The sequence below is a fragment of the Hypanus sabinus genome, chromosome X2 (genome assembly GCF_030144855.1).
Source record: "Hypanus sabinus isolate sHypSab1 chromosome X2, sHypSab1.hap1, whole genome shotgun sequence".
NCBI classification, from domain to species: Eukaryota; Metazoa; Chordata; class Chondrichthyes; order Myliobatiformes; family Dasyatidae; genus Hypanus; species Hypanus sabinus.
The window spans coordinates 36,504,970-36,532,865 of NC_082739.1; the positions used below are offsets into that span (position 1 = coordinate 36,504,970).

Sequence of the window (27,896 nt, forward strand, 5' to 3'; positions counted from 1 at the left end):
GGTTCAATCAGCTACCATGAGCCACACTCAGCAGGTCAGACAGAATCTGTGGGAAGAGAAACAGAGTTAATGTTTCATTGGAACAAAGGGTTTCTCCTCCTACAGATGCTGCCTGAGCTGAACCATGTGTTTCCAGTACGTTCTGGTTCTATTTCAGACTTTCAGCATGAATTTTTTTATGATTTACGATTTTACGACAGGGAACACAAGGGGTTACAGAAAACTGGTGGAACCAGATTCAGTAGTTCCAAATAATTTATATACTGTGTATGCCAGTGCAGTAAGGGCAGGAACGTCATCCCAATGACATGGAGAAGGTCTCCATAAGTAAACATGTATAAGAATTTCACAAATGATTCATTCGGTGCTGTTTAGATGAGTGTTGCAGTGGTTGAGCACGAACTGGAATTGGAAGGAACGTTGGTGATTGACACGGTGGTGGAGTGAGTAGAGAGGAAGTAAGAAGACTGTCATTTCTCCTGCACAGCTGTCCCTGGGTTATAAGTACCTAATGTATGGACAACCCTACATACTAACAAGCTCCAATAATATCATTAAATTAAAAAGTCTGGCATACATAGAGACTTTTATTCCTATGAGCGGCAGAATAGCTTTGCCTCTCTCTGAACTTTTGGTAATTATTCTTCCTCATCAGTCTTATGTGCTTTTGATGCCATTCATTACAATACCGTGTCCCCTGGCATTTTCTTCGCTCTCTAGAAAGTGCTCAGTACAGTCACCGAAGTGCAATCACTCCTCTTAAGTTGGCAGCTCAAGCCATTTTGCAGGCTCCCACAAATTCAATGAAAATAAATAATTCTTTAATCTGGCTTGGTATTACCAATCAGAGGCAAATGTTGGTCTTGAAACCTGACATCACCACACAAGATCTTTACAGATGACACTACATTACGTCAAGCATGCCGCACTGTCAGAATCCAAATTCAGAATATTGAGAATGTTGGAAATCAGTGGAACCATTTGCACAGGGAGGTACTGTGGCCTAGGTCTTGGAGCTTATTGACTAGTTTTGTGGGGGTAATGGTGTTGAATGCTAAGCTGTAGTCAATGAAGAGTATGCATTTTCAGTATTCAGTTGCTCCAGAACTGAGTGAAGAGCCAATGAAATGGCATCTGCTGTTGACCGGTTTTGACAGTAGGCAAATTCTGGTGGATCCAAGTTGCTCCTCGGGAAGGAGTTGATATGCTTCATCACCAGCCTCTCAAAGCACTGCATCACAGTGGATGCAAGTGCAACTGGATGATAGTCACTGAAGCAGATTATAACATTTTTCTTGGGCATGATTGAAGTCTGCTCGAAGCTGGTGGGTACCTCAGACTGCCGAAGCAAGAGGTTGAAATTGTCTGTAAACTCTCCAGCCTGTTGGTTAGCATAGATCTTCAGTGCTCGGCAAGCTACACCGGGGTCTGGGCCAGATGCTTTCTGTGGGTTCAGCCTCTTGAGGGATGCTCTCACGTAGGTCCCAGACTGAAATCATAGGGTCATCAGAGGCTGGGAAGGTTCAATGTTCCGTTGGTCAAAGCAAGCATGAAGTGCATTAAGCTCATCTGGTAGTGAAACGTTGTATGTTTTCACTTTGTAAGAAGTTAAGGCACTCAAGCCCTGGCACTGCTGCCCAGCACCCTTCAGTGATATAAGTTTGGTCCGGTTATGCCACTTTACATGTGAAGTGGCTTTCTGGAGATCGTACCTGGACCTCTTGTACGTTTTAGGATTGATAGTCCTGAACACCATCAACCTAGCCCTCAGCAGATTGTGAGTCTCATGGTTCATCCAAGGCTTCTGGTTGGGGAACACTCTGAATGATTTTGAGGGGACACCCTCGTCCACGAGTGTCTTTATAAAGCTCGTGACAATCGTGTATTCATTCAGGTCCTCTGATGATTCTTTGAACGTGGCCCAGTCCACCGACTCAAAGCATTGCTTTAGCTGTTCCTCTGCCTCCCAGGACCACCACATTGTTCTCCTGACCCCCGGCGCCTTCTGTTCCTGGTTTGATTTCCCTATTTCACTCTCCTTAAAACTCCTCTGTTCTTCCCGTAACAGCAGCCGGACCTTTTCGCCTCCTACCTTTGTTCCCCTTAACAGGGCACGCCACTGCATGAGTTTTAAAGTCCATATCCCTGCGTTTGCTGCTCTCCCTCCATACCCACAGCTGTTTCACTCCCATTCGACCATCCCTTCCCCGGCCCTATCCCCAATTCTGTGGATCTGGAACTTTGATGGCTCTGCAGAGTTGGAGTCTTGTTTCAGGTTCTTTGCTTCTCTCTCTTCCGCTCTGTAACCACTACCTCACCCCCGAGAAAGTATATTGTTTCCTATATGGTATTTCCTTGTATGGCTAGACACCGAATTTTGCAACATTAACCACCCCCACCCCAGTTTTAAGAAAACGATTACTGCTGTGTTGCCGTGTTTGTAACGAGGGAATATCCCTTTAAGCGGTGGCGGAGAGCCCAAGGCGCCGGTACCGAGAGCCGGTTGGGTGTGATGGGGGGTGGGGGTGCTGTGGACTGGGCCACTTACTCCGGAGCGTCAGCCAGGCGGATGAGGAAGTAGGCGAGAGGCAGGGCTGGCTCCTGCCGCGTCTGTGTGTGTGTCTCTCTCTCTCTGAGTGTTCCGGCTCCGGATCTCGGCCGGGGAAGTGAGCGGATGGCGTGACTCCCACTGAACCCCTTTCCCCAACTCGGGATGGGAACCAGCAGCACCGGGCTGAACCCCCCAGCGGGGCTGGCGACGGATCTCAGTCCGCCTCTGGAGGCGTGGAGCTGCGGCTACTGCGGGAAGGACTCGTTCTGTGCCCAGGGTGAGCAGCTGTGGGGAGGCAAGCAGGGAACCCCAAGAGAATCATCTCCACAAGAGATCAATGTAACAATGTTCTTTACTTGGGGTTAATGGCGAAGATTAAATAATACACCAATTGTACATGTTACTTAGTACTTGAAAGCAGTAACTGAAAGTGAAAGGTATTTTATGTTACTGGTGTTGATCTGAGTTTTTTGTCAACATGGCTCTAGTTTTTTTCTCTCTCACTAGTTGTTCATGTTATCTGTTGCCAGCGCTTGGGACTTGTTGATCTCAGCCGGTTATATGTTTACTCTAAAATCTGTTACACTGCTGGTGAGTGTTTTGCCATCGGCTGCTTCGAGCGCAGTTGCCGATTTCTATCCGGTTTCTAGTTATAAACTTGAGTCCAAGGAATGGCAGGAGTTTTCTGTAAAATGCCTGGAATATTTGCGTGGCTATTTATGATTTTGCGTCCAGGTTTCCATGCGAACGTGATTCTGTCGAGAAACAGCTAACAGCTGTTTACTGATCAATCCTTCACACCTAATGCTTGGCTGAAGTAGATTGGTATATGAAAGTGTGTCTTCGCGAAATGGCATATTCCGAGTTTGGGTTGTGTTTGCATTGTTCCAGAGCTCGTTCTCCGGATCAACGGTGTTGGCGGGTTGTAAACTTTATAGTGGATGAGGACGGCTAATGGCCACGGGAGGGGGAACCTTTACTGACACCTGGAGAGCTGCTGTTATGTTCCTGGTGCTGCCGCTCTTGCCCTTCGTTCTTCATATGGTCCGTTGCTCTTCATTCTTCAAAATGTCCATTCACCACAGAAACAAGACCTTGGCCTGCGAAGTTCGCGCGGACCATCGAATCTTGCTTTTAAGGGTCAGGACATTGAATACATGAGTTGGGATGTGGTGTTGCAATTGTAGACGTTGTTGGTGAGACCACCCTTGTAGTATTGTGCGTAAGTGCGGTGGAAGGGGGCCATTAAGCTGGAAAGGGTACAGAAAGGATTCGGAAGGATGTCGCCAGGACTAAAAGTTTTGAGTTGTAAGGCTGGATAGGCTGGGACTTCGTTCGCTGGAACGTAGGCGGCTGAGGAATGACCTTATTAAAGGTTTATAAAATCATGAATGAGCAATAGATAGAGTAGGGTGGTCACAGTCTTCCACTTAGGGGAGGGGAGTGTAAAACTAGAGACCAGAGGTTTAAGGTGAGAGTTGTAAGATGTAGAAAGGACTTGGGGGCAACTTCTTCACACAGGGTGGTGAGTATGTGGAATGAGCTGTCCCAGGAAGTGGCAAAGGTGGGTACAATTACAGTTGAACAATTATTTCAACAGATACATGGATAGAAAAGGTTTAGAGGGACATGGGACAAACACAGGCAAGTGGGACTAGTTTGGATAGACATGGATGAGTTGGACCAGAGGGCCTTTTCCACGGCATATAACTCTTTGATTTCAAGTAACCATTTACACTAATTTCATTTTTTTCCCCACTTCTCTCTCTCCCCCAGTTCTGCCACAATGGGCAATTTCCGGAGTCATGTTGAACTACCATGTCTTTGGGCTGTGTTAGGAAACTAGAGCACCTGGAGGAAACCCACACGGTCATGGGGAGAATTTTCAAACTCCACACAAACAGCATCCAAAGTCAGACTTGAACCTGGTTTGCTGGAACTGTACAATAGTCAACAGCAGTGCAAGTATCTCATACTTGGGATGTAGATACTACCTAAAGTACAACTTACTTATTGCCTGGCTGTCTTTTCTTAACAGAGTACAGTGTGTACTGATTTGATAGAAAATGCACTTCAGTTTCTTATCCAGGCAACCCAAACAGCACCTCAAATCCATAAGAGATAGGAGCAGTACTCGGTCATTCAGCTCATTGAGTCTGCTCTATCATTACATCATGCTTGATTTATTTTCCTTCTCAACCCCATTCTCCTACCTTCTCCCCTTAACCTTTGATGCTCTTATGAATCAAGAACCTATCAACCTCTGCTTAAAGTATACCCAATGACTTGGCCTCCACAGCTGTCTACGACAGGGAATTTCTCTCCCAAAGGGATGCTTTCCTATTCTGTGACTGTGCCCTCTGGTCCTAGACTCTCCCACAATTGGAAACATCCTCTCCATGTCCACTCTATCCAGGCCTTTCAATATTCGGTGGGTTTCAATGAGATCTATGATCTATACCACTGAGAAAGATAAAGGTAATAATTGCACAGTTCTCTCTAAGTCACCAAATCAGCCACTTGATTGGGAAATATATCACTCTCCTTTCAGTGATGCTGGAACTCATTACCCAATGACGTCAAGGAGGTACCTTGTCCAGAAAGACTGCAGTGTTTCAAGAAGAAGACTCAACACCCCCAAGCCCAAGTCGAGTTGGTGATGGGCAAAATAAATACTGGCCTCATTCACCAATGCTCAAAAATCAACAAAGGAATCAGAGAGCCACATTAGCGGAGGTGGGGGGGGTGGGAGATGGTGGGTGGTGCTGTTATCATTCAACTAAAGATGTAGGACTGGATCCATCTATAGCCTGCACTGGGAAAGAAGGATTTATTCCATTTTGAATAGCAGTGATCGGGTGGGGATCATTTGAGACAATCAAAGGTCAAAGTAAATTTAATATCAATGTACTTGAATGTCACTATACACAACCATGAGATTAATTTTCTTGTGGGCATTTGCAATAAATACAAGAAACACGATAGAATCAATGAAAGGCCACCAGACAACAGAGTGCAAAAGAGAACAAAAACTAATAATAAACAAATAAACAAACAATAAATATTGAGAACATGAGATGAAAAATCCTTGAAAGTGAGTCCGTAGGCTGTGGGAACATTTCAGTGTTGGGGCAAATGAAGTTATCCCCTCTGCTTCAAGAGCCTGATGGTTGAGGGGTAATAACTGTTCCTGAACCTGGTAGTTTAGGACCTGAGGCTCCTGTATCACCTTCCTGATGGCAACAGTGAGAAGAGAGCTTGGCCTGGGTGGTGATGGTCCTTGATGATGGATGCTGCTTTCCTGTGACAGCCCTCAATGTTGGTGTGCTCAGTGGTGGGGAGGGCTTTGTCCATGATGGACTGGGCTGCGTCCACTTTTTTTTGGTAGGATTTTCCATTCAAGGGCATTGGTGTTTCCATACCAGGCTGTGATGCAGTCAATACACTCTCCAACACTCGCCCAGTTTGTCGAACTATCAACTTAATAGTTCATCCTTATTTTTACTACCAAACAACTTTTTAGACCATTATCTTTTTCCTAACTGAATTCAAATGGGATTACAGGTTGAGCACTCGGGATTTTCGACCGCACAACCATTACACTGCAATGCTGTAGGCAAGCGTAGATAGTTTAGTGCAATTTCTTTCCTTTTCAAAGACATGCATGTTGATTAGGGATCACTGGGCAGTGATGAGATACCTTTCATGTGCTATTTTCCCTGTTTAACCCAGACAACCCTAGGCTGATCATAGACTCAGAGAAGTTTTGATTGTGTGTGAAGGGTTTTGGGAAGAGATAGGGAGGGGTTATGTTGTTGCTCGATGTGGCTCAGTTGTTCACTTAGCATTTTGTAGTGTTTTGGGTTGCGTGTTGGTTTCAGTGCTACATGGAAATGCCATAATGCTTCAGTGCAAGTGACAGGTTTGACATCCGATCATATCAAATTAACTACATTCCATGCCAGATGGCTTTTACAAACTTCTTTTTTAAATTAATAAGTTTTAAAGTAAAGTTTGGGTTAAGACCCAAAATCAAAGTAGTGATACTTGAAATCATGACTGAGAGTATATTAAAAAAAAATGAGCCCTGGATGCTTTTCTTTAGAATATGAAGTCACGGATTTTTTTTTTGAAAATTCATGTTTCATCCTTAATTTGTTTAAATTTAAATGGATGACAGAGAAGGCTTGTGGAATAGTATTTTGAACTGGGATCTTGGTTCTGAGTTCCTTTTAGATTGATTTTATGGTTCTTTTTCATGTTTCTATGCGGCCAGATTATATGTATGAGTTTTCACCAAGCCTGCCGTTTATTTTTAAATCCTCAAACATTGCTGCTAACTTCAAAGGGTCACTTGAAGATGCTGCTTAATTCTGTTTCCGACTTTGCTCCATTGTGGTTTAAAGTGAACTTTTGAAATTTAGGAAGCTACATATGTGAAATACTTGCTGTTCCACTTCCATTGCAATGTTCAGTTCTATTTATGACAGCCTCATCTTTCATCTTTAAGGCATTAACGAAAAAAATGGTGTGGTGTTGCTGGAGTCTTAGCTCTCCTAGCTTGGTTAATAATTGACCCTAGCAGCATTGGACTATTGCTGACAGCTAAGTATGCCACCATTTTCTATTTATACTTAGGGGTCACTTTATTAGGTACACCTGCACACTTGCTCATTAATGCAGATATCTAATCACCAATCGTGTGGCAGCATCTCAATGCAGAAAGGCATGCAGACATGGTCCAGGGGTTCAGATGTTGTTCAGACCACACATCAGAATGGTGAAGGAATGTGATCTAAGTGACCTTGACTGTGGAATGATTGTTGGTGCCAGATGGGGTGGTTTGAGTATCTCAGAAACTGCTGATCTCCTGGGATTTTTATGCACAACAGTCTCTAGAGTTTACGGAGAATGGTGCAGAAAACCAAAAAAAAAATCTGGTGAGTGGCATTTCTGTGGGTGAAAATGACTTGTGAATGAGAGAGAGATCAGAGGTTAGAATGGCCAGACTGGTTCAAGCTGACAGTAACTCAATAACCACATGTTACAGCAGTGGTGTGCCGAGGAGCATCCATGAATGCACAACACAGTGAACCTTCAGTAACACACACAAAATGCTGGAGGAACTCAACAGGCCAGGCAGCATCTATGGAAAAGAGTGTAGTCGATGTTTCAGGCCGAGACCCTTCAGCAGGACAGCGAACCTTGAACTGGATGGGCTGCAGCAGCAGAAGGCCATGAGCATACTTAATAAAGTGGCCACTGAGTGTATATTCTGACTCACAATTTCTCAGTCTCATGACAAAAGGGACTAATATTTTTTCTCTGCACAACTGTATGAGCTGCTTGAAGAGTCTTTTGTTTAGGTCATGGCTATTTTCAGAGTCTGCTCCATTCCTCACACTGGTCTTGTGTTGAGAGCTTGCAGGCAAAAAACAGTAGCCATGGGTTGTGAAGTGAAGAATGGACTGGGGAGTAAATCCTGCCCCTGTTTCTTGCGATCTTGGGGTCCTCTTAAGGCACTTTAATGTCCTCCAGTCTGCTACATGCCCCAATACTAGAATAACCTCTGCTTTTTTGATAGCAGTTGATGGATCATGAGTATGTGAATGGAGAATGGCATTGGAGACTTGACACAGAAGATCTTCCTTTACCCCCTACACGCCCAAAAGATGTGTTCGGGTGATGATTAAGTGAGAGTTTTATGTGTATGTATTCTGGTCTAATCTACATGGTGTAGATCTCCTGTTTTTCTGAACCTCATACTGGTGAAAATGTGGCTTCATCGAAAGACAAATTAATTAAGTGCATTCAGAAAATAAAATATTGCCATTCAGTGCTTGATATTCTGAGACATATGATATGATTAATTGCAACTGAAAACTCCCCAGCAGTGGAGAAGCGGGGACTTTGTAACCTCATTTCTGGGTCTATTGGATACTAACTGACTGGGATTTGATTGTATGTTCAGTCAATAATCTATTATCAGTGATAGAAAATGAACTGTCTGAGCTATGGGGTTTTTATCCTACATTACTTTCGTAAACTCTCAGGTAGTGCTCCAAGCCTAACGCACAGGGCGTCCATCTCCGTTGTCCTGGTAACGGAGCAGGTGCAACAAGGAAGCACGCACATACACACGCAGTGGAGAATGTTGCCATCGCCCTCTGCCAACAGAAAATACCCAGGGCAAATTTCATCTTATAGGAAATTCACCCCCACGGTGAACTGTGTTCAGCATAGCAATGTCGGGTGCAGGTAGGGCAGCCACCTTGCAGCTTCGTCAATCGAGGTTCAGCCCTGCTGTCTGGCGCTGTCTGCACGGAGTTTGCATGTTCACCCTCTGATTAGACGGGTTTCCTCCCAGTGCTTCTGAAGACATGTGGGTTGGTAGGTTAATTGACCACTGTACTTTGTATGCAATGTGTACGTGGGTGGTAGAATCTGGGAGAAACTGATGAGAATTTGATAACAGGGTAGAAGAATGGAATTGTTCTGTGAGATAATATAGACTCAATAAACTGAAACAGTCACCTACTATTCTAAAGGAAGTAAGAAATATGAAAACATTTTTGAGATGCAGCTTAGTTTATCTCTCAGGCTACCATTTCAATTTCTCTGCAATATAATTTAGCAGGGAGTAGCAAGAATGGGAATATAGACTTTGAAATATATATATATGGGCTATAGATATAGTTAGGCCATTCAACCCATTAGATCTGTGCTGGTCAAAACAGCTGCTGGTCAATCCAACTTCCAAACTTGGCTCGTAGACCAGAGATTCAGAAGGAAAACGTAGCCAAGAAGGTGTATTGTGAAGGGTGGTGGAACACAGGAACTCATGGGAGACTGTCAGAGATGTACAGAGTTATGAGGGAAGATATGATATGGAGCAAGGTTCCGAGGATCAGCTGCTCATCTTGGCCATGTTGCAGCTCTCAGGGGTTAACATTTCAGACAACAGTTTTAAGTAACCATTTTGTGTTGCTGGATATTTTGATTTCAGATTGTTTCCCTGTTTGTTAGCTCTTCTGCCCTTAACCGCCCAGATTTAAAGTAATGATATCTTTGACCTGAATGCTATCACTGGTAGCCCCTCTGTTCTCTCAACTCTTCCCTTTTCCTACAACATGCCTGCTTTCTCACTTTTTTGCAGTCATTGAACAGAAGCATTGGCTCCACTTCAGATCTCCAGGATGCTGCCTGATCTGCTGAGTGCTTCTGACATTTTTAGTTTTAGTTTCAGGTTTCCAGCATCTGCAGGACTTTTATCCAACTGCCCAGTCATGTTGGCTTTACTGAAATATGACTAATAAATGTTCTTCAATATGCTGTTCAAGAATTTGTGTCCTTTATATCTTTGCATTGATTATACTACTTAATGTTTAAGTAATTACATTTACTTATTTATTGTTGTACAAGTCAGAAGTTTAACTACAGCTTTGCTCTTTTTCTCCCCCCAAACAGTTTGGAGGCTTGCAACTCACCCCTACAAAGTGCCTGATTTGTTCTAACATTTTAGTTTAACTCATACTGCACATTTGATGATCCTTCTAACATATCAGCCCTCCTCACAGCAGTGATTATTTCTTGCAACAAAAACTGGTCTCACCCAGAACCCATCCTCTCTACACTTTTGTAGAATCCCACTTTCCAACCTCTCTGAAATTCCTGCAGCCAGAAGGACTGAGCTGACAAGTGGGCAGGAAGCCAGAGCCAGGATACCAGCCAAGTTTTGTACTCGGGGAGAGAGAGGAGGGAAAGGCAGTGATCGACTGGTGGAGGTAGGGGGGGAAGGAAAGTAAGTGTGTGTGTGTGTGAGAGAGAGAGAGAGAAGGAGCGAGGATTCCTGCTGATTCTGGCCTACAGGGAGAATTAAATAGCAATGCATGCATTGTCTACTTCAGGACATTTGGCTGCCTCCTACCAGCTTTGGGTATCATAACATGCAAACCTCCCCTGACCTTTGGCAAATATCTTATTGCAGTGCCAAGATCAATAGTTATTACCACATAAAGACCTATGTGTGCTTGATGTGGGCCCTGCCATGTTGGAAATATCCCTATGTACATACATGTCTTAAATGCCAAGATTTGGTGATATTTGGCCACCATGAATGGGGAACTGGAGAATTTGGCAACATATGGCAGTTGGAATGTTTTAAATCCTCCAGAAATTCCACATTTGTCTTCCTTTAGCTGCTCAGGATCAGTACTTTGTGCTGAATAATTGAACCTACTGACAGTGATCCACAAACCCAAACCTCAATTCAAACCCTGTAGCACAACATGCAGGTACAGAAGGAACATCTGGACAATAAATTCTTGATCCTTGGCAGAATGTCAGAGAAATGTCATTTTGGCAAACAACCAACTATGCAGAGGCTGATGGATGGGAAACAAGAAATCCATTGTTCCTCTGGTCAACTGTCCATGTTTGTTGGCTTTTTGTCCAATTATTCCCAAATATCTGAATCCACATCATTTGAAGTTCACCTCTACTGGTGCACTTTCTTTCAAGTTGGCCATAGAACATCATTGCATCTTGGGAAGCAGTAACAGGGACCACACATTTTCTGGGGAGCTTGGGGGGAGAAAACCACAGTTCCTGTGAATAACCTTCTAAATTCTTGAACTTAGATTAACTGGTGCACGTACCCCTGGCACTCACTCAGTCCTCTTTGTGTCTGTTACTGGCACTCGTGCAGACAAACTATTGTCCATACCCAGGTACTTATGAAGAGGAGCATATCTGTCACTGGGCTATTGGGCTGGAGTGAACTCCAAGTCCTTAGGTCAGTGTGGCTCAACTCCCTTGTCTTTCAGTTCCTATCTGATACCTCCAAAATGTCTTTTCTTTATATTCCCCTTATGTTGCACTGATTGGTCTAAAGGGTTAATCTGTGTGCAGTTGGATGTGGGGAGTTGCAGAGCAGGTAAGGCCAGGTGAAAGTCACATCTTCAGGTTTGTGGATCAGTGGATACTCATCCTCAAAGTTGCCCGGTATGGAAACTGGTCCTTCAGAGCATGGAGTTCCAAATGACCAACAACCACACAGACTCTAATCTTTATTTTATTCTGCCCATCCATTCACCAGGGGCTATATACGGTGGCTGATTAACCTACCAATCCGCCCATCTTTGAGAACGTGCTAATGCCATGCAGGCTGCGCCTGATGTCAGAATTGAACCTGGCTTGCTGGAGCTGAGAGGCAGCAGATCTAACAGAAGTGGGCCCAACTGGTGCACCTAATAGCCACTTGACACCGACAGGAAGGGTGAATGCCTTCATCCTGTTGAACATGGCCGTTTGTTGGGTCAGAACATACTCAATTTGACTCGCTGGCCATTCTTGCCATACACCTTGTAAGCACTGTGGCCACAGTGGGCTTGTGTAACTGTGCAATTACTAGAAACCTGGAGGCCTCAGTTGTGCAACTGCCCTACCAGCGGAGTGGATCCCTGTTGGTAGTCACATTTCACGTAACATATTTGAGGTCTCACCCACAACTCTTACTGACAAAAGCTTTTTTTCACCATCTTATACACCTCTTCAATAAGGACAGTCAGCTTTGTGGTTTGGGGAGACCATGTCCTACAAACTTGATTGAGTTTTATGAGGAGGTGAAGAAGAAGACTGAGGGTAGGGCAGTGGATGTTGACTTTGGTAAAGCATTTGACAAGTTCCATTGTGGTGGGCTGATACAGAAAATGAAAGTACATGGGATCCAAGGAGACCCAGTAGATTGGATTCAAAATTGGCTTGGCCATAGAAGATAGAGGGGTGTTATACTGACTAGGAGTCTGTGCTGAGTGGCGTTTCGCAAGGATCAGTGCTCAGTATTGTTTCTGATATATATATATAGATGGTTTAATAAGTTAACACAACAATGGTGGAGTTACAGTCAGGATGTGGAGGTTTTGGAGAGAGTGCAGAAGAAATTCACCAGGATATTGTGATAGAATTTTGAAACAAAATGGTGACAATTCCCTCCCCCACCTTCCCTGCCACGGATCCTGCTCAACTCGCCGAGTTCCCTCAGCAAATTGTTGTTTCACCAGGACGTATCAAGGATTAGAGAGCATGAGCTTCAAGGAAAAGTTTGGCAAACATCGATTGTTTATTCTGGAGCATTGGAAGCTCAGCGGTGACCTGATGGAGGTTTCTAAAATTATGAGAGATGTAGATAAGATAAATAATCAATATCTTTTTCTCAGGGTGGAAACGTCAAATTCCAGAAGACAAGTCTTCAAGGTGAGAGGGGTATAGTTTAAAGGAGAATTGAGACAAGTCTTTTTTCCCCGACAGAGCCCTTGGTGCCTGGAATGTGCCGCCGGGTGGAGTGGTGGAAGCAAATACATTTAAGAGACATTTCCACAGGTACATAAACAGGCAGAAAGGATTACAGGCTGGTGGGATTAGATTAAATTGGCACCGTGGTTAGTGTAGATATGATGGGCAGAATGGTTTGATCCTCTGCTGTACCTAGCATATAAAAAAGGATTTGTATTAAAAGACATCAAATTGCTGTTACTAGTTTAAATATAACAACTTAAAAGAAAAACAAAATGCTTAACTGAACCTTACAAGGTTGAATTAGGCCATGTTGAGTGGCTGGTATAAAGCTGAGGGCCCAGATACAAAATGTCTCCCCAGCTCCGTAAGCTGTGGAGCACCGCGGAGATCAGTGGTGAATCCAGGGGCAGAAGGAGAGGCCCTGTGCAACTGGAAAAGTCTCAGCAGATCAGACATCATTAGTGGAAAGAGATGCAAATAATGTTTCAGATCTTAAATCCCTCATCTGAACTGGGACAGAGAGAAACAAGCTAGTTTAGGTAGCGGAGAAAGTTGCTGTGGGACTTTAATTCACCATTCCACATACACTCTGATGTTAGTCTGTGGCTTCCTGTACTGTAAGAATGAGACCGAATACAAGCTTGAGGAACATTCCTCATCTCCAAATCATGGAATATTGGAGCCTGCAGGGCTTGGTATTGAATTCCCCAGTTTTATATACTGTGACTTGCTTTGTCTTTTTGTATGAATACTAATAATTTTTCCTGCCTAGTTTTTTTTAATATATGAACATTACACAGACAATTTCAAATTAGACAAAGATTCTTAATCTTATTTTCTCACCTCCCCCTCCTGGTTCCTTCTGCCAATCACCCACAAACCCAACTCACTTGCTCCCCGATGCTCTTCCGCCATTCCCTCTACCACTGCTCCCACTAACCTCCTCCTCACACAGCTCCACCTATTGCTTGCCAGCTTCTGCCTCACTCCTCTCCCTCTCTCTTTATGCTGGCCATCTTTCCTTCACTCTGCCCTGCTTCAGGGCTTGGACCTGAAATGTTGACCATCCTTCTTTGCCTGCGCAGATATTGCCCGACTACTGTATTCCTCCAGAAGTTTGGGTTCTTTTGCCCCAGATTCCAGCATCTGCAGTCCTCTGTGTGTCTCTCTCAATCTTATTTTAATTGCCCCACTATTTCACCCTACCAGAGAATTTCCCTTGATTCCACTCACCCCTCTCTTCCACCTTCTCTGCCATCAAGACAAATGTGTTTCTCCCTTTCGTAAACCTGAAGTATTAAGTGTTTCTCTTTCCATAGACGCTGCCTGACTTGCCCAGTTTTTCTGTTTTTTCAAAATTTTTGTTTTGGATGTCTAGATTCTACTTTTTTGTTGTTTTATCAGATGCACCTGATCTGCTTTTGGTGCATTCTGCAGTGCAGGCGCCCAGGACTGCTCGCTGCTGCAGCCAATCAGCTGCTCTTGTGACAGACAACAGCTGACTAGAAACTGCCCACAAGTCAGTAGTATGTTCTGGCTGATTATCACATGAAAGTTAAGTTGGTGGAGCAGATGCTCGGAGAACTGGTTTATCCCATTCCAGCAGGTTAGTTCAATTAGCAAGATGTCTTGACGTTAGCAATATTCAAAAAAATGTTGCAGACTCAGGCTCAGACAGGATGTGAAAATCCTAAAAATAGCCTGGCCTCAGAACCCCAGTTGGCAAGCAGACAGCAGCACTCCTCATGGTGGAACTCGTCTTGGTATTAAGTGTCTTATCTCACAGATTTATCTCCCAAAGGCGCAACACTGTTACAAAAGACACTTAGCGGCAGAGGGTAACACAACTCAAACATTACAGGAAAGACACTACTTCAAAGATTTCAATGCTGATAAAGTTTGAAAGTTTGCATAGCCAGATGTAATTTGGGTGATAAGTGTAAAGTCAGATTTGTACAGTGTGTCTAGCTTTTGCCTCAGTGTTTCAGAAACCAAGTGGAGAAGGTGATGCTCACTTTAAGAGCTACCAGTGCCTTTCAATCTGCTCATTTGCTTTATCAACATCATTTAAATTCTGATCCCACACGATGCTTTCCTGCAGGAAAAAATGTATAAGTCCATACATTTGTCTTTTAGAGTTTCTTACTTCAGTGACTCTACTGCTCCACATACCTTGGTGACATCTGCCATCTCTCCTTGAGTTTGAGTGCCCCTATAACCACCGGCACCGCCACTAGACCACATCACCCACTCTTTTTTTTGCCTCCACGTACTACGTTTGCCACAGACTACTCCCACTGGCTTCCCTCCCCGCACCATTCTTATCTGCCCTCCCCACTTCCCTCAATTGATCAAATGCTCCAGCTTCTTTCCTATCAGACTCCATCATTTACAGCCCTTTGCCTCTACCTATCATCTTCCCTCCCTTCTCCCATCTGCCAATCACCCCTTCTCACCTGGTTCCACCGATCACTTGCCAGCTCTTGCTCCAACTCTACCCCGACCCCTTTATACTGGCTTTCTCCCCCCCACCCCCAACCCCCAGTTCAGATGAAGGGTTTCAACCCAAAACATTAACTATCTATCCCCCACCCCTCTCAGATGCTGCCTGGCCCAATTTCTTCCAGCAGTTTGTTTATTTTGCTCCAGATTCCAGCATCTGCAGTCTCTTGTATCTCGTACCCTATTATCATCTTATCTGAAATCAGTTAATCAGCTGTTCATTTTTGCTTTTTAGGCTAGTGATCTTACTTACCATTTCAGTCATTGTTCAAGTCAGAACAATGAAAAATTGATTTATTTTGAACCTCAGTTAGAACTCAGCCAATACAGGTTTTCAGGCAAAGCTGAGCAAAGCCACAGCAGCTGGAGGAGATCTGGGCGTTGCAGGTGAAAGAGATCAGGGCAATCTAAGCTCTCCCAAGATGATAGAGCCCCACAATGGATTGAGGGAGCAAATGATGAAGGTTACTGGGTCTGCTGCAGGAAAGAGAGAGAATTTCCTTGAATGATTGACTCTACTTACTCTGACAAAGATAAAAAATGAATTGTCCCATGTGGAGTGCATATAAGAAGTGTTCAACCCCCCCCATCAGAAGTTTTCATGTTTTATTGTCTTACAACATTGAATCACAGTGGAATTAATCTGGCTTTTTTTGACACTGATTAACAGAAAAGTCTCTTTCATGCAAAGTGAAAACAAATTTCTACAAATTGGTCTAAATTTATTAAAATTATTAAACACCATGATTGCATAATTACTCACCCCCTTCATCAGTATTTAGCAGATGCACCTTTGGCGCACCTTTTCCCCATTCTTTGGTACGAAACTGCTCAAGCTCTGTCAGATTGCATGAGGATCGTGAGCGAAGAGCCCTTTTCAAGTCCAGCCACAAATTCTCAATTGGATTGATGTGTGGACTGTGACTTGGCCACTCCAGGACATCAACTTTTTTGTTTTTAAGCCTTTGTGCTTTGTGCTTGGGGTCATTGTCCTGCTGGAAAACAAATCTCCCAAGTCGCAGTTCTCTTGCAGACTGCATTAAGTTTTCCTCCAGGATTTCCCTGCATTTTGCCATGTGCCTTCACAAGCCTTCCAGGGCCTGCTGCAGTGAAACATCCCCACAGCATGATGCAGCCACCACCATGCTTCACAGTAGGGATGGTGTGTTTTTGATGATGTGTGGTGTTTGGCTTATGCCAAACATAGCATTTATTCTGATGGTCACAAAGCTCAATTTTGGTTTCATCAGACCATAGATGACTTCAGAGTCTCCCACATGCCTTCTGGCAAACTCTATCCGAGATTTCATGTGATTTTTTTCCCCAATGGTGGCTTTCTCTTTGCCACTCTCCCATAAAGCTACGACTGGTGAAGTACAGTGCCTCCCACCTCAGCCTCTGAAGCTCGTAACTCCTCCAGAGTTATCATAGATTTCTTAGCAGCTTCCCTCACTAGTCCCTTTCTTGCATGGTCACTCAGTTTTTGAGGACAGCCTACTCCAGGCAGATCTACATCTGTCCCTTATTCTTTCCATTTCTTGATGATTGGCTTAACTGCACTCCAAGGGATATTCAGTGACTTGGACATTTTCTTGTATCCATCTCCTGACTTGTGCTTTTCAAAACCTGTTCGCAGTTGCTTGGAGCGTTCTTTTGTCTTCATGGTGTAGTTTTTGCCAGGATACTGACTCACCAGCAGTTGGACCTTCCAGATACAGGTTTATTTTTACTACAATCAATTGAAACACCTTGACTGCACACAGGCGATCTCCATTTAACTGATTATGTGACTTCTAAAACCAACTGCCTGCACCAGTGATGATTTAATATGTCACATTAAAGGGGAGTAAATACTTATGCAATCAATTATTTTGTGTTTTACATTTGTAGTTAATTCAGATCACTTTGCAGAGATCTGTTTTCACTTTGACATGAAGAAGTCTTCTGTTCAGTGTCAAAAAAACAAATTAAATACATTGCGATTCAATGTTGTAAAACAATAAAATATGAAAACTTCCAAAGGGGATGAATACTTTTTATAGGCACTGTATATTGAAACATTGAGTGAAATTTGTCACTTGTACATCAAACATATAGTGAAACATGTCACTTGTGTTAATATGTGCTGCGGACAGCCCACAGGTGTTCCCTTGCTTAGGGTGCCAACATCACATGCTCACAAGTTACTAACCGTAACATCCTACTGCTTGTCTTGACGTTATTTCCTTCTTTTGAAAAGTCATAAACATGTTTGTAACAACAGGATTTATTATACATATATGAGTCCTTCACTTAAGAAGAGCAGTGGGTGTAATCCTGGAAACTATAAGCCATTGAACTTTACATCAATACAGGAGAATTACTGGAGAAGATTCTGAGGAACAGGATTTAGTCACTTTGGGAAAAGCATGGCCATATTGGGGAAAGTCTACATGGTTTTATGTAGGGGAGGTCCTGTCTCACAAATTTGATTGAGTTTTTTGAGGTTGAGGAAGGTGACTGATGAGGGTAGGACAGTGGATATTGTCTACATGGACTTTAGTTAAGGTTTTGACAAGTTCCCTCATGGTAAGCTGATCAACTGCATGAGATCCATGGTGAATTTGTAAATTGGATACAACATTGGCTTGGTCAAGACAAAGTAGTGGTAGAGGAGAGATCTCTTGATTGTAGGTCTGTGATCAGTCCACAAGGATTAGGGCTCTGTATTTGTGAGGTAAAGATATGGTCTATATGAAAATATAGGTGATTACCAAGTTTTAAGACAATACAAAAATTGATAAGAGCAGTAGATAGAGAATTTGTCAAATGACATCGTAGGATATGGATCAGTTGGAAATTTGGACAGTTGGAGTTTTACCTGCGCAAGTGAGAAGCATCACATTTTGGAAGATTAAATGCACAATATGTTGTGGGACCCTTGGGGGCATTGATCTACAAAGGGACCTTGGGGTGCAAGTCCATCACTTTCTGAAAGAGGCAGACCAAGTGAATAGAGTGGTGAAGAAGGTGTATGGTTTGCCTACATCATTCAGGGTGTTCAGTATAAATGTTGGAAAGTTATGCTGCAGCTTTAGTTGGGCCACATTTGGAATATTATGTGCAGTTCTGATTACTGCACCACAGGAAGAGTGTGAAGGTAAACTAATCTTACAGTTTTCCCAGGATGTTGTCAGGAAAGTTGATGATGGATGTTGTCTATATGGACTTTAGCAAGGCCTTTGACAAAGTCCTGCATGAGAGGTTGGTCAAAAAGGTTTAGTTGGTTGGCAATCAGTATGAGATAGTAAATTAGATTTAAAATTGGCTTTGTGAGTGAAACCAAAGAACGACAGCAGATAGTTGAGCCTCTGACTGGAGTGGAGTGCTGCAGGGATCGGTGCAGGGTCTGCTGTTGTTTGTCATTTGTACCAATGGATGATAAGATGGTAAACTGGATCAGCAGATTTGCGGATGACTCCCAAGATTGGGGACATAGTGGACAGAGAGGAGGGCTATCAAAGTTTGTAGTGGGATTTGGACCAGCTCGAAAAATGGGCTGAAGAATGGCAGATGGAATTTAATGCAGATGAATGTGAGGTGTTGTATTTTGGGAGGAAAAACCAGGGTAGGTCTTGCACAGTGAACGGTAGGGCAATGAGGAGTGTGGTAAAACAAAGGGTCCTGGGAATACAGGTGCATAATTCCTTGAAATTGGGGTCGCATGTAGATATGGTTATAAAGAGAGCTTCTGGCACATTGGCCTTCATAAATCAAAGTATGGAGCACAGGAGTTGGGATGTTATGTTGAAAGTTGTGTTATACATTGGTGACGCCTAATTTGGAGTATTGTGTGCAGTTCTGATCACCTACCTACAGGAAAGATCTCAATAAGGTTGAAAGAGTACAGAAAAATATTATAAGGATGTTGCCAGTACTTGAGGACCTGAATTATAAGGAAAGGCTAAACAGGTTAGGACTTTATTCCCTGGAGCATAGGACAATGAGGGGAGATTTGACAGAAGTATATAAAATTATAAAAGATATAGATAGGGTTTTTCCACTGAAGTTGTGTGAGACTAGAACTAGAGGGCATAGATTAAGGGTGAAAGGTGAAATATTTAATTGGAACATGAGGGGGAACATGGCCAGGGAGTGGAGCTGGGGAGGGAAAAAAGAAGGATCAGCCATGATTGAATGGTGGAATAGACTCGATGGGCCAGATGGCCTTATGGTCTTAACTTCTTCACTCAAATGGTGTTGGGAGTGCAGAACGAGCTGCCAGTGCAAGTAGTGGATGTGGTTTTGATTTCAATATTTAAGAAAAGTTTCGATAAGTACATAGACAGAAGAGGTATGGAGGGTCCAGGTGCAGGTGGATGAGATTAGGCTGATTAATAGTTCAGCATGGACTTGATGGGCTGAAGGGTTTGTTTGTGTGCTGAAGTACTCTATGATGTTAAAAAAGAGCAAGCAAGATGTAAACTGCTTCGCTGCATCTTTAGTCATTCATTACCATTCTGTTTATAGAAGTGGAGACACTAGAGATGACAAATGCTGAAATCTGGAGGAACTTGACAGGTCAAGCAGCATCTGTGGAGAGAGTGGATACTTGATGCCTTGGGTCAAGACCCTTCATCTTGTATGACTCGAGATGAAGGGTCTCAGCCGGAAATGTTTACTGTCCATTTCCCTGCACAGGTGTTGCTTGACCCACTAAGTTCCTTCAGCAGTTTGCCTTTTTCTACAGAAATGAAGCAGGCTTGAAAAATGCTGCCCCTATCAATCGTATCTGACATTTAGACAAATAACTGATAATCTCCATCCAGTACCTTTTGCTATTTGATATATTTGAGATCTGGGAAATAACATTACTACATTATGTTACCAGGATGCTGAGAAAGGTCTGAATTAAAAGAGACTCTGTCAGAGTAATAGGGATTTGGCTCACTGGGGCTTCAGTGAGGACTGACCTAGACAAGGTAAGTTACTTTTTTTCCCCCTCTAACAAGAATAGTGGGTATGACTGCGAGGCCATTTTTCTGTTCTGGGTGTCAGATGTGTGATGTCCGGGAGACTTCCAGCCTCCCTCGTGGCCACATCTGTGCCAGGTGCATCGAGCTGCAGCTCCTTAGAAACCGAGTCAGGGAACTGGAGCTGCAGTTTGATGCCTTTGGCATGTTAGGGAGGGCGAGGAGGTGATAGACAGGAGCTACAGGCAGGTAGTCGCCCAGGGCCACAAGAGACAGATAAGTGGGTGACTGTCAAGAGAGGGAAGGGTAGTGGAGAGCACCCCTGTGGCTGTCCCCCTTGACAATAAGTACTCCATTTTGAGTGTTGTTGGAGGGAATGACCTACCTGGGAGAAGCGACAGTGGCCGAGCCTCTGGCACTGAGTCTGGCCCCATAGCTCAGAAGGGTAGAGAATGGAAGAGGATGGCAGTCGTAATAAGGGACTTTATAGTTAGGTGATTCTGTGGGCACGAAAAAGAAACAAGAATGGTAGTTTGCATCCCAGGTGCCAGGATTTGTGATGTTTCTGAGCGTGTCTGCAATATCCTGGAATGGGAGGGTGAGCAGCTAGAGGTTGTGTTACATATTGGTACCAACAACATAGGTAGAAAAGGGTGGAGGTTCTGAAAGCAGAAAAGCAAGTAGAGGAAGAAACTGTGTAACTAAAACAAGAAATCAAACAAGAGTTAGGAAGGAAGCTGAGAAGCAGGATCTCAAAGGTAGTGATCTCGGGATCACACGACAGTGAGTATTGAAATAGAATGAGATGGAGGATAAATGCTTGGCTGAAGGATTGGAGCAGGGGGCAGGGATTCAGATTTTTGGATCACTGGGACCTCTTCTGGGGTAAGTGTGACCTGTACAAAAAGGATGGGTTGCACTTGAATCTGAGGGGAACCAATATCCTGGTGGGAAGATTTATGCTATTGGTGAGGGTTTAAACTAGATTTACAGAGGGGTGGGAACCAAAGTGAAGAGGCAGAGGATGGGGTGGTTGGAGCACCATTAGAAACAGCTGGTAGGGAGTTTGTGAGGAATAATAGGCAGATGTTAGAGCAAAGATGCGCTCAGCCTGATGATTTGAGATGTGTCTATTTTAATGCAAGGAGTATCATAAACAAGGCGGATGAACTTAGAGCATAGGTCAATACATAGAACTATGACCATAAAACATAGGAGCAGAATTAGGCCATTTGGCCCATTGAGTCTGCTCCGCCATTCAATCATGGCTAATACTTTTTATCTCTCTCCTCAACCCCAGTTCCCAGCCTTCTCTCCGTAACCTTTGATGCCATGTCCAATCAAGAACCTATCAATCTCTGCCTTAAATACACCCAACGACCTGGCCTCCACAGCTGCATGTGGCAACAAATTCCACAAATTCACCACCCTTTGGCTAAAGAAATTTCTCCACATCTCTGTTTTGAAAGGGCGCCCCTCTATCCTGAGGCTGTGCCCTCTTGTCCGAGACTCACCCACTATGGGAAACATCCTTTCCACATCTACTCTGTCTGGACCTTTCAACATTCGAAAGGATTCAATGAGATACCCCCTTAACCTTCTAAATTCTAGTGAGTACAGACCCAGAACCATCAAACATTCCTCATATGGTAACCCTTTCATTCCTGGAGTCATCATTGTGAACCTCCTCTGGACCCTCTCCAATGCCAGCACATCTTTTCTAAGTTGAGGGGCACAAAACTGTTCACAAGACTCAACAGTTGTGGCCAGTACAGAGACTTGGATGTCTCAGGGGCAGGAATGGCTGCTGAGAGTGCCAGGCTTTAGATGTTTCAAAACGAACAGAGGGAGGCAAAAGAGGTGGGGGGTGACATTGCTAATCAGGGATACTGTCACGGCTGCAGAAAAGGAAGAAGGCGTGGCGGGATTGTCTACTGAATCAGTGAGGGTGGAAGTCAGAAACAGGAAAGGGGCAATAACACTACTGGGTGTTTTTTATAGACCCCCAATAGTAACAGGGATATTGAGAAGCAGATAGGGAGGCAGGTTCTGGAACAGTGCAATAATAACAGGGTTGTTGTGGTGGGAGATTTTAACTTTCCTAATATTGATTGACATCTCCTTAGCACAAGGGGTTTAGATGGGGTGGAGTTTGTTAGGTGTGTTCAGGAAGGATTCCTGACACAATATGTAGATAAGCCAACAGGAGGAGAGGCTGTACTTGACCTGGAATTGGGAAATGAACCTGGTCAGGTGTCAGATCTCTCGGTGGGAGAGAATTTTGCAGGTAGTGACCACAACTCTATCTCCCTCATCATAGTGCTGGAGAGGGATAGGAGCAGATAGTTTGGGAAAACATTTAACTAGGGTAGGGGGAAATATGATGCTATTAGGCAGGAACTTGGGAGCAGATGTTCTCAGGGAAATGCACGGCAGAAATGTGGCAAATGGAACACTTGCATGGAGTTTTGCAGAGGTATGTTCCACTGAGGCAGGGAAAAGATGGTACGGTTAAAGAACCATGGTGTACAAAGGATGTAGAAAATCTAGTTAAGAAGAAAAGAAAAGCTTACGAAAGGTTCAAGAAACTAGGTACTGTTAGATTTCTAGAAAATTACAAGGTTGCTAGGAAGGATCTTAAGAATGGAATTAGGAGAGTCAGAAGGGGTCATGAGAAGGCCTTGGAGCAGGATTAAGGAAAATCCGAAGACATTCTACAAGGATATGAAGAGCAGGAGGATGAGCTGTGTGAGAATAGGACCAGTCAGGTGCGATAGTGGAAACGTGCATATGGAGTCGGAGGACGTAGCAGAGGTACTTAATGAACACTTTGCTTCAGCGTTCACTAGGGAAAAGGACCTTGGTAATTGTGGGGATGACTTACAATGGACTAAAACGCTTGAGCATATAGACATTAAGAGAGCTTTTGAAAAGCATCAAATTAGATAAATCACCAGGACCGGATGAGATATACCCCAGGCTACTGTGGGAAGCGAAGGAGGAGATTTTTGAGCCTCTTGCGATGATCTTTACATCATCAATAGGGACGGGAGAGGTACTGGAGGATTGGAGGGTTGCGAATGTTGTTCCTTTATTCAGGAAAGGGAGACCAGTAAGTTTGAATTCCGTGGTGGGCAAGTTGTTGGAGAAGATCCTGGGAGGCAGGATTTATGAGCATTTGGAGAGACATAATCTGACTAGGGATAGTCAGCATGGCTTTGTCAAGGGCAGGTCATACCTTACGAACCTGATTGAATTCTTTGAGGATGTAATACATTGATGAAGGTAGAGCAGTGGATGTCATGTATATGGAAGGCATTTGATAAGGTTCCCCTTGCAAGGCTCATTCAGAAGGTAAGGTGGCATGGGATCCAAGGAGATCTTGCTTTGTGGGTCCAGAATTGGCTTGACACGGAAGGCAAAGGGTGATTATAGATGGTTTATATTCTGCATGGAGGTCAGTGACCAGTAGTGTTCTGCAGGGATCTGTTCTAGGACCCCTCCTCTTTGTGATTTTTATAAATGACTTGAATGAGGAAGTAGAAGGATGGGTTATTAAGTTTGCTGATGACACAAAGTTTGGAGGTGTTGTGGTTCGTCTGGAGGGTTGTCAGAGGTTACAGCGAGACATCGATAAGATGCAGAACTGGGCTGAGAAGTGGCAGATGGAGTTCAACCCAGATAAGTGTGAAGTGGTTCATTTTGGTAGGTCAAATTTGAAGACAGAATATAATATTAATGGCAGAATGGAGGATCTGAGAGATCTTCCATTCCGTGTCCATAGAACACTCAAAGCTGCTGCCAGGTTGACAGTGTTGTTAAGAGGGTGTATGGTGTGTTGGAATTAACCAATCATGGGGTTGAGTTCAAGAGCTGTGAGGTAATGTTACAGCTATATAAGACCTTGGTCCAACCCCACTTGGAGTACTGTGTTCAGTTCTTGCCACCTCACTACAGGAAGGATGTGAATACTATAGAGAGAGTGCAGAGGGGATTTACAAGGATGTTGCCTGGATTGGAGGGTGTATATTATGAGAATAGGTTGAGTGAACTTGGCCTTTCTCCTGAGAGCGATGGAGGATGAGAGTTGACCTGATAGAGGTGTATATGATGATGAGGGACATTGATTGTGTGCATAGGCAAAGGTTTTTTCCCAGGGTTGAAATGACTAACATAAGGGGACATAGTTTTAAGGTGCTTGGAAGGAGGTACAAGGGGATGTCAATAGACAATAGACAATAGGTGCAGAAGTAGACCATTCGGCCCCTCGAGTCTGCACCTCGAGTCTGTCAGAGGGAAGTTTTTCACACAGAGAGTGGTGGTTGCGTGGAATGCACTGCAGGCAGCGGTGGTGGAAGTGGATACAATAGAGTCTTTTATGAGCCTCTTAGATAGGTACATGGAGCTCAGAAAAATAGAGGGCTATGCAGTAGGGAAATTCTAGGCAGTTTTTAGAGTAGGTTACATGGTTGGCACAACATTGTGGGCCGAAGGGCCTGTAGTGTGTTGTAAATTTCTATGTTCTACATAGACCGGTTCTATATCTCTAAAGGGCTAGTAAGGGTAAGTATGTTGTGGGCATGCTCTGTTGGTGCTGAAGCATGGTGATACTTGTGGGCTACCATAGCACATCCTTGAATGGTATTGGTCTTTGCAAACAACGCATTTCACTGTACACTCAGTGGCTTCTTGTACCTATTAAAGTGACCAGTGTGTATATGTTCATGATGTTCTGCTGCTGTAGCCATTCCACTTCAAGGATCATTGTGTGGTGCGTTCAAAGATGCTCTTCTGCACACCACTGTTAAAACACATAGTTATTTAAGTTACTGTCACCTTTCTGTCAACTTGAGCCAGTCTGGCCATTCTCCTCTGACCTCTCTCATTAACAAGACGTTTTTGCCCATGGAGCTGCTGCTGGTTTGTTTTTCTTGTGAAAGTCCATGGAGATCAGCAGATTCTGAGATAATTAAATCACCCCATCTGGCACCAACAATCATTCCACAGTCAAAGTCACTTAGATCACATTTCCTCCCTATTCTGATGTTTGGTCTGAACAACTGAATCTCTTGACCATGTCTGCATGCTTTTATGTATTGACTGCTGTCACACGATTGGCTGATTTGATGTTTGCATTAATGAGCAGGTGTACCTAATAACATGGCCTCTGAGTGTAGTTTGATCAGCTGCAATGAAACAACTGAACTCAGAAGCCACAATGACTCTGCTTATCTACTCAGGCTGTAATGGATATTGGCGGGGGTAGGGGGGTCTTGTCCTCACCATATACTCCAGCATAGAATTACATTATATTGCTGACTGCCTAGAATTCATATCTGTGAATCAGTTGCACCTTCTAATAGCCATTGTGACTGGACACAAGGAACAAATCAGCAGGTCTCTACAGTCTCTGCAAGGCCACTTTTTAATATTTGTAACAGTGATATCTTGCTGACCTGTTAAAGCATATTTACTGTGCTGATGACCCTGTTGGACTCTTGCTCAGGATAAAAACACAAACACCAGAAATTTGAAAAGCTCTTGAGCACTCTAACAATCCATAACCCTTCAGAGAATGCTCATCTCTTAGTTCCATTTCAATAATAGATGCACGGGCCAGAACACAGACTACCAAAATTAGATTGAGGTGGTTCTCGGAATCAATTAGCTGACTAAAGCTGTGGCCAAGGTGAAGACCAGGATTGATTTGATCCTGAAATTAACTGTGGACCTTAGCCCTTGTTATTGTAATTAAATATTAGCTATTGTATGGTAAGTAGTGTTAGAGACCCCAATGAATTAATTTAACAGAGCAGTGCTGTTAAGTTAATTGTTGATCACACTCCCAGTGCACTTGCATATCTTGCACAGCTCAGACAGGTCACCCTCCCAGAAGAGAAACAGCAATAATCCGAGAACATAACTAGCTTACTTGCAATTCTCTTGTGATTCACCATAAATCCAGAACCTTGGGTCATTGAGAGAGAGTCAGAACATAGAACAGTACCACACAGGAACAGGCCCTTTAGCCCACAGTGTTGTAATCAAATGGCCAACTAATCTCTTCTGCCCGCACGATGTCCATTTTTCTCACACTTACGTGCCTATCTAATGCCTCTTAAAAGTCCCTAATGTATCTGCCTCTACCATCGCTCTGGGCTGCACACTTCAGATACCCATCGCTCTGTGTTTACAATAAAAACTTGCCTCTCACATCTCCTTTGAAATTACTCTCTCTCAGATTCACTGCATGCCCTTTGTATTAGACAGTTCAACCCCAGGGAAAAGATACTGTCTATTTACTCTATCTATGCCTCTTATAATCTTACAAGTCTCTATCAGATCTCCTCTCAGCTGCTGCCCCTCAGGAGACAACAACCCAAATTTGTCCAACTTCTCGCTATAGCACATGCCCTCTAAACCAGGCGGGGTCCTGCTAAACCTCTACTGCACCCTCTCCAAAGCCTGGACATCCTTCCAATAACAGGGTGACCAGAACTGTATGCAATAGTCCAGTTGTAGCCTTTGTAGATTTTTCGAAAGCTGCAACATAGCTTCCTGACTTTTGAACTCAATGCCTCGACTAGCAAAAGCAAACATGCCATATGCCTTCTTAACCACCCTATCAACACTGTTAAGAGTTGGCTCTGAACCAATGGGGATGAGAGTCACAATCTGATTTTGGACTTTGAGAATCAGTTACTCAAGCTGTGCATCAGCATTTGATGTTGCCTTCCAAGCTGTTATATAAAGAGCAAGGCTGCTGGTGTGTTGTAGCTGACATACTCTTAAGTATTTAATAAGTGAAACCAAACTATAGCTACCACTGAGCACTGTCATGAAAGACTTCTAAACCATCTTGTCGATTGTCCTGTCAGTGGTTATAGCGCAACAAACCGATTCAGCTGTGCTGTTTCTGTCACAGGGTAATTCTAAACTAATTTCGCTGACCCGTGTCCTTCACAGAGCTGATCCTTTTCCTCTATTTCAAATGATTTTTTTTTTGTCACACACTTACGAGAATTTGCTACAGTACTGTGCAAAACTTCTAGTCACATGTAAAAAGTTGATGTAAAGTGAAGATGCTATCAAAAATAATGAAATCAAAAATTTCTACATATCAGAAAAAATACAATAAAGATAGTAAAAAAATAGTAAAATAGTAAAAAAAAGTAAAAAAACAACTAAATCAAATCAATATTTGGTGTGACCATCTTTGCCTTTAAAACTGGATCCATTCTCTGTCATGCAGTTTTATAATAAAATCCGCTGGTAGCATCTTGGAGAAGTTGCCACAGTTCTTCTGCAGACTTTGGCTGTCTCACTTGCTTTTTTCTCTCCAAGTAATCCCAGACAGTCTTAATGATGTTGAGATCAGGGCTTGTCGAGACCACACCATCTGTTGCAGAACTCCTTGTTCTTCATTTCACCGAAGATAGTTCTTTATATGACCTTGGTTGTGTGATTGGGGTCATTGTCTTGCTGCAGAATGAAGTTGGGACCGATCACTGATGGCATTGAGTGATGGATGAGAATCTGTTTGTACTTCTCAACATTGAGGATTCCATTAATTCTAACCAGATCACCAACTCCAT

At 43.5% G+C, this 27,896-nt stretch overlaps 1 protein-coding gene across 3 annotated transcripts in view; it reads left to right on the forward strand.

The window, feature by feature from the left end:
• The first annotated feature begins 2,571 nt into the window (after positions 1-2,571).
• Positions 2,572-27,896, forward strand: part of LOC132385249 (arginyl-tRNA--protein transferase 1-like) — a 94,793-nt gene continuing 69,468 nt past the window's right edge. The window contains exons 1-2 of one of the 3 annotated variants that reach the window (XM_059957252.1): positions 2,572-2,828; positions 12,860-12,931. In XM_059957252.1, coding sequence (XP_059813235.1) covers positions 2,714-2,828; positions 12,860-12,931 — 187 coding nt within the window. In that variant the 5' untranslated portion in view covers positions 2,572-2,713. The remainder of the gene's footprint in view (positions 2,829-12,859; positions 12,932-27,896) is intronic. The other 2 variants (XM_059957253.1, XM_059957256.1) reach the window with 2 other exon arrangements.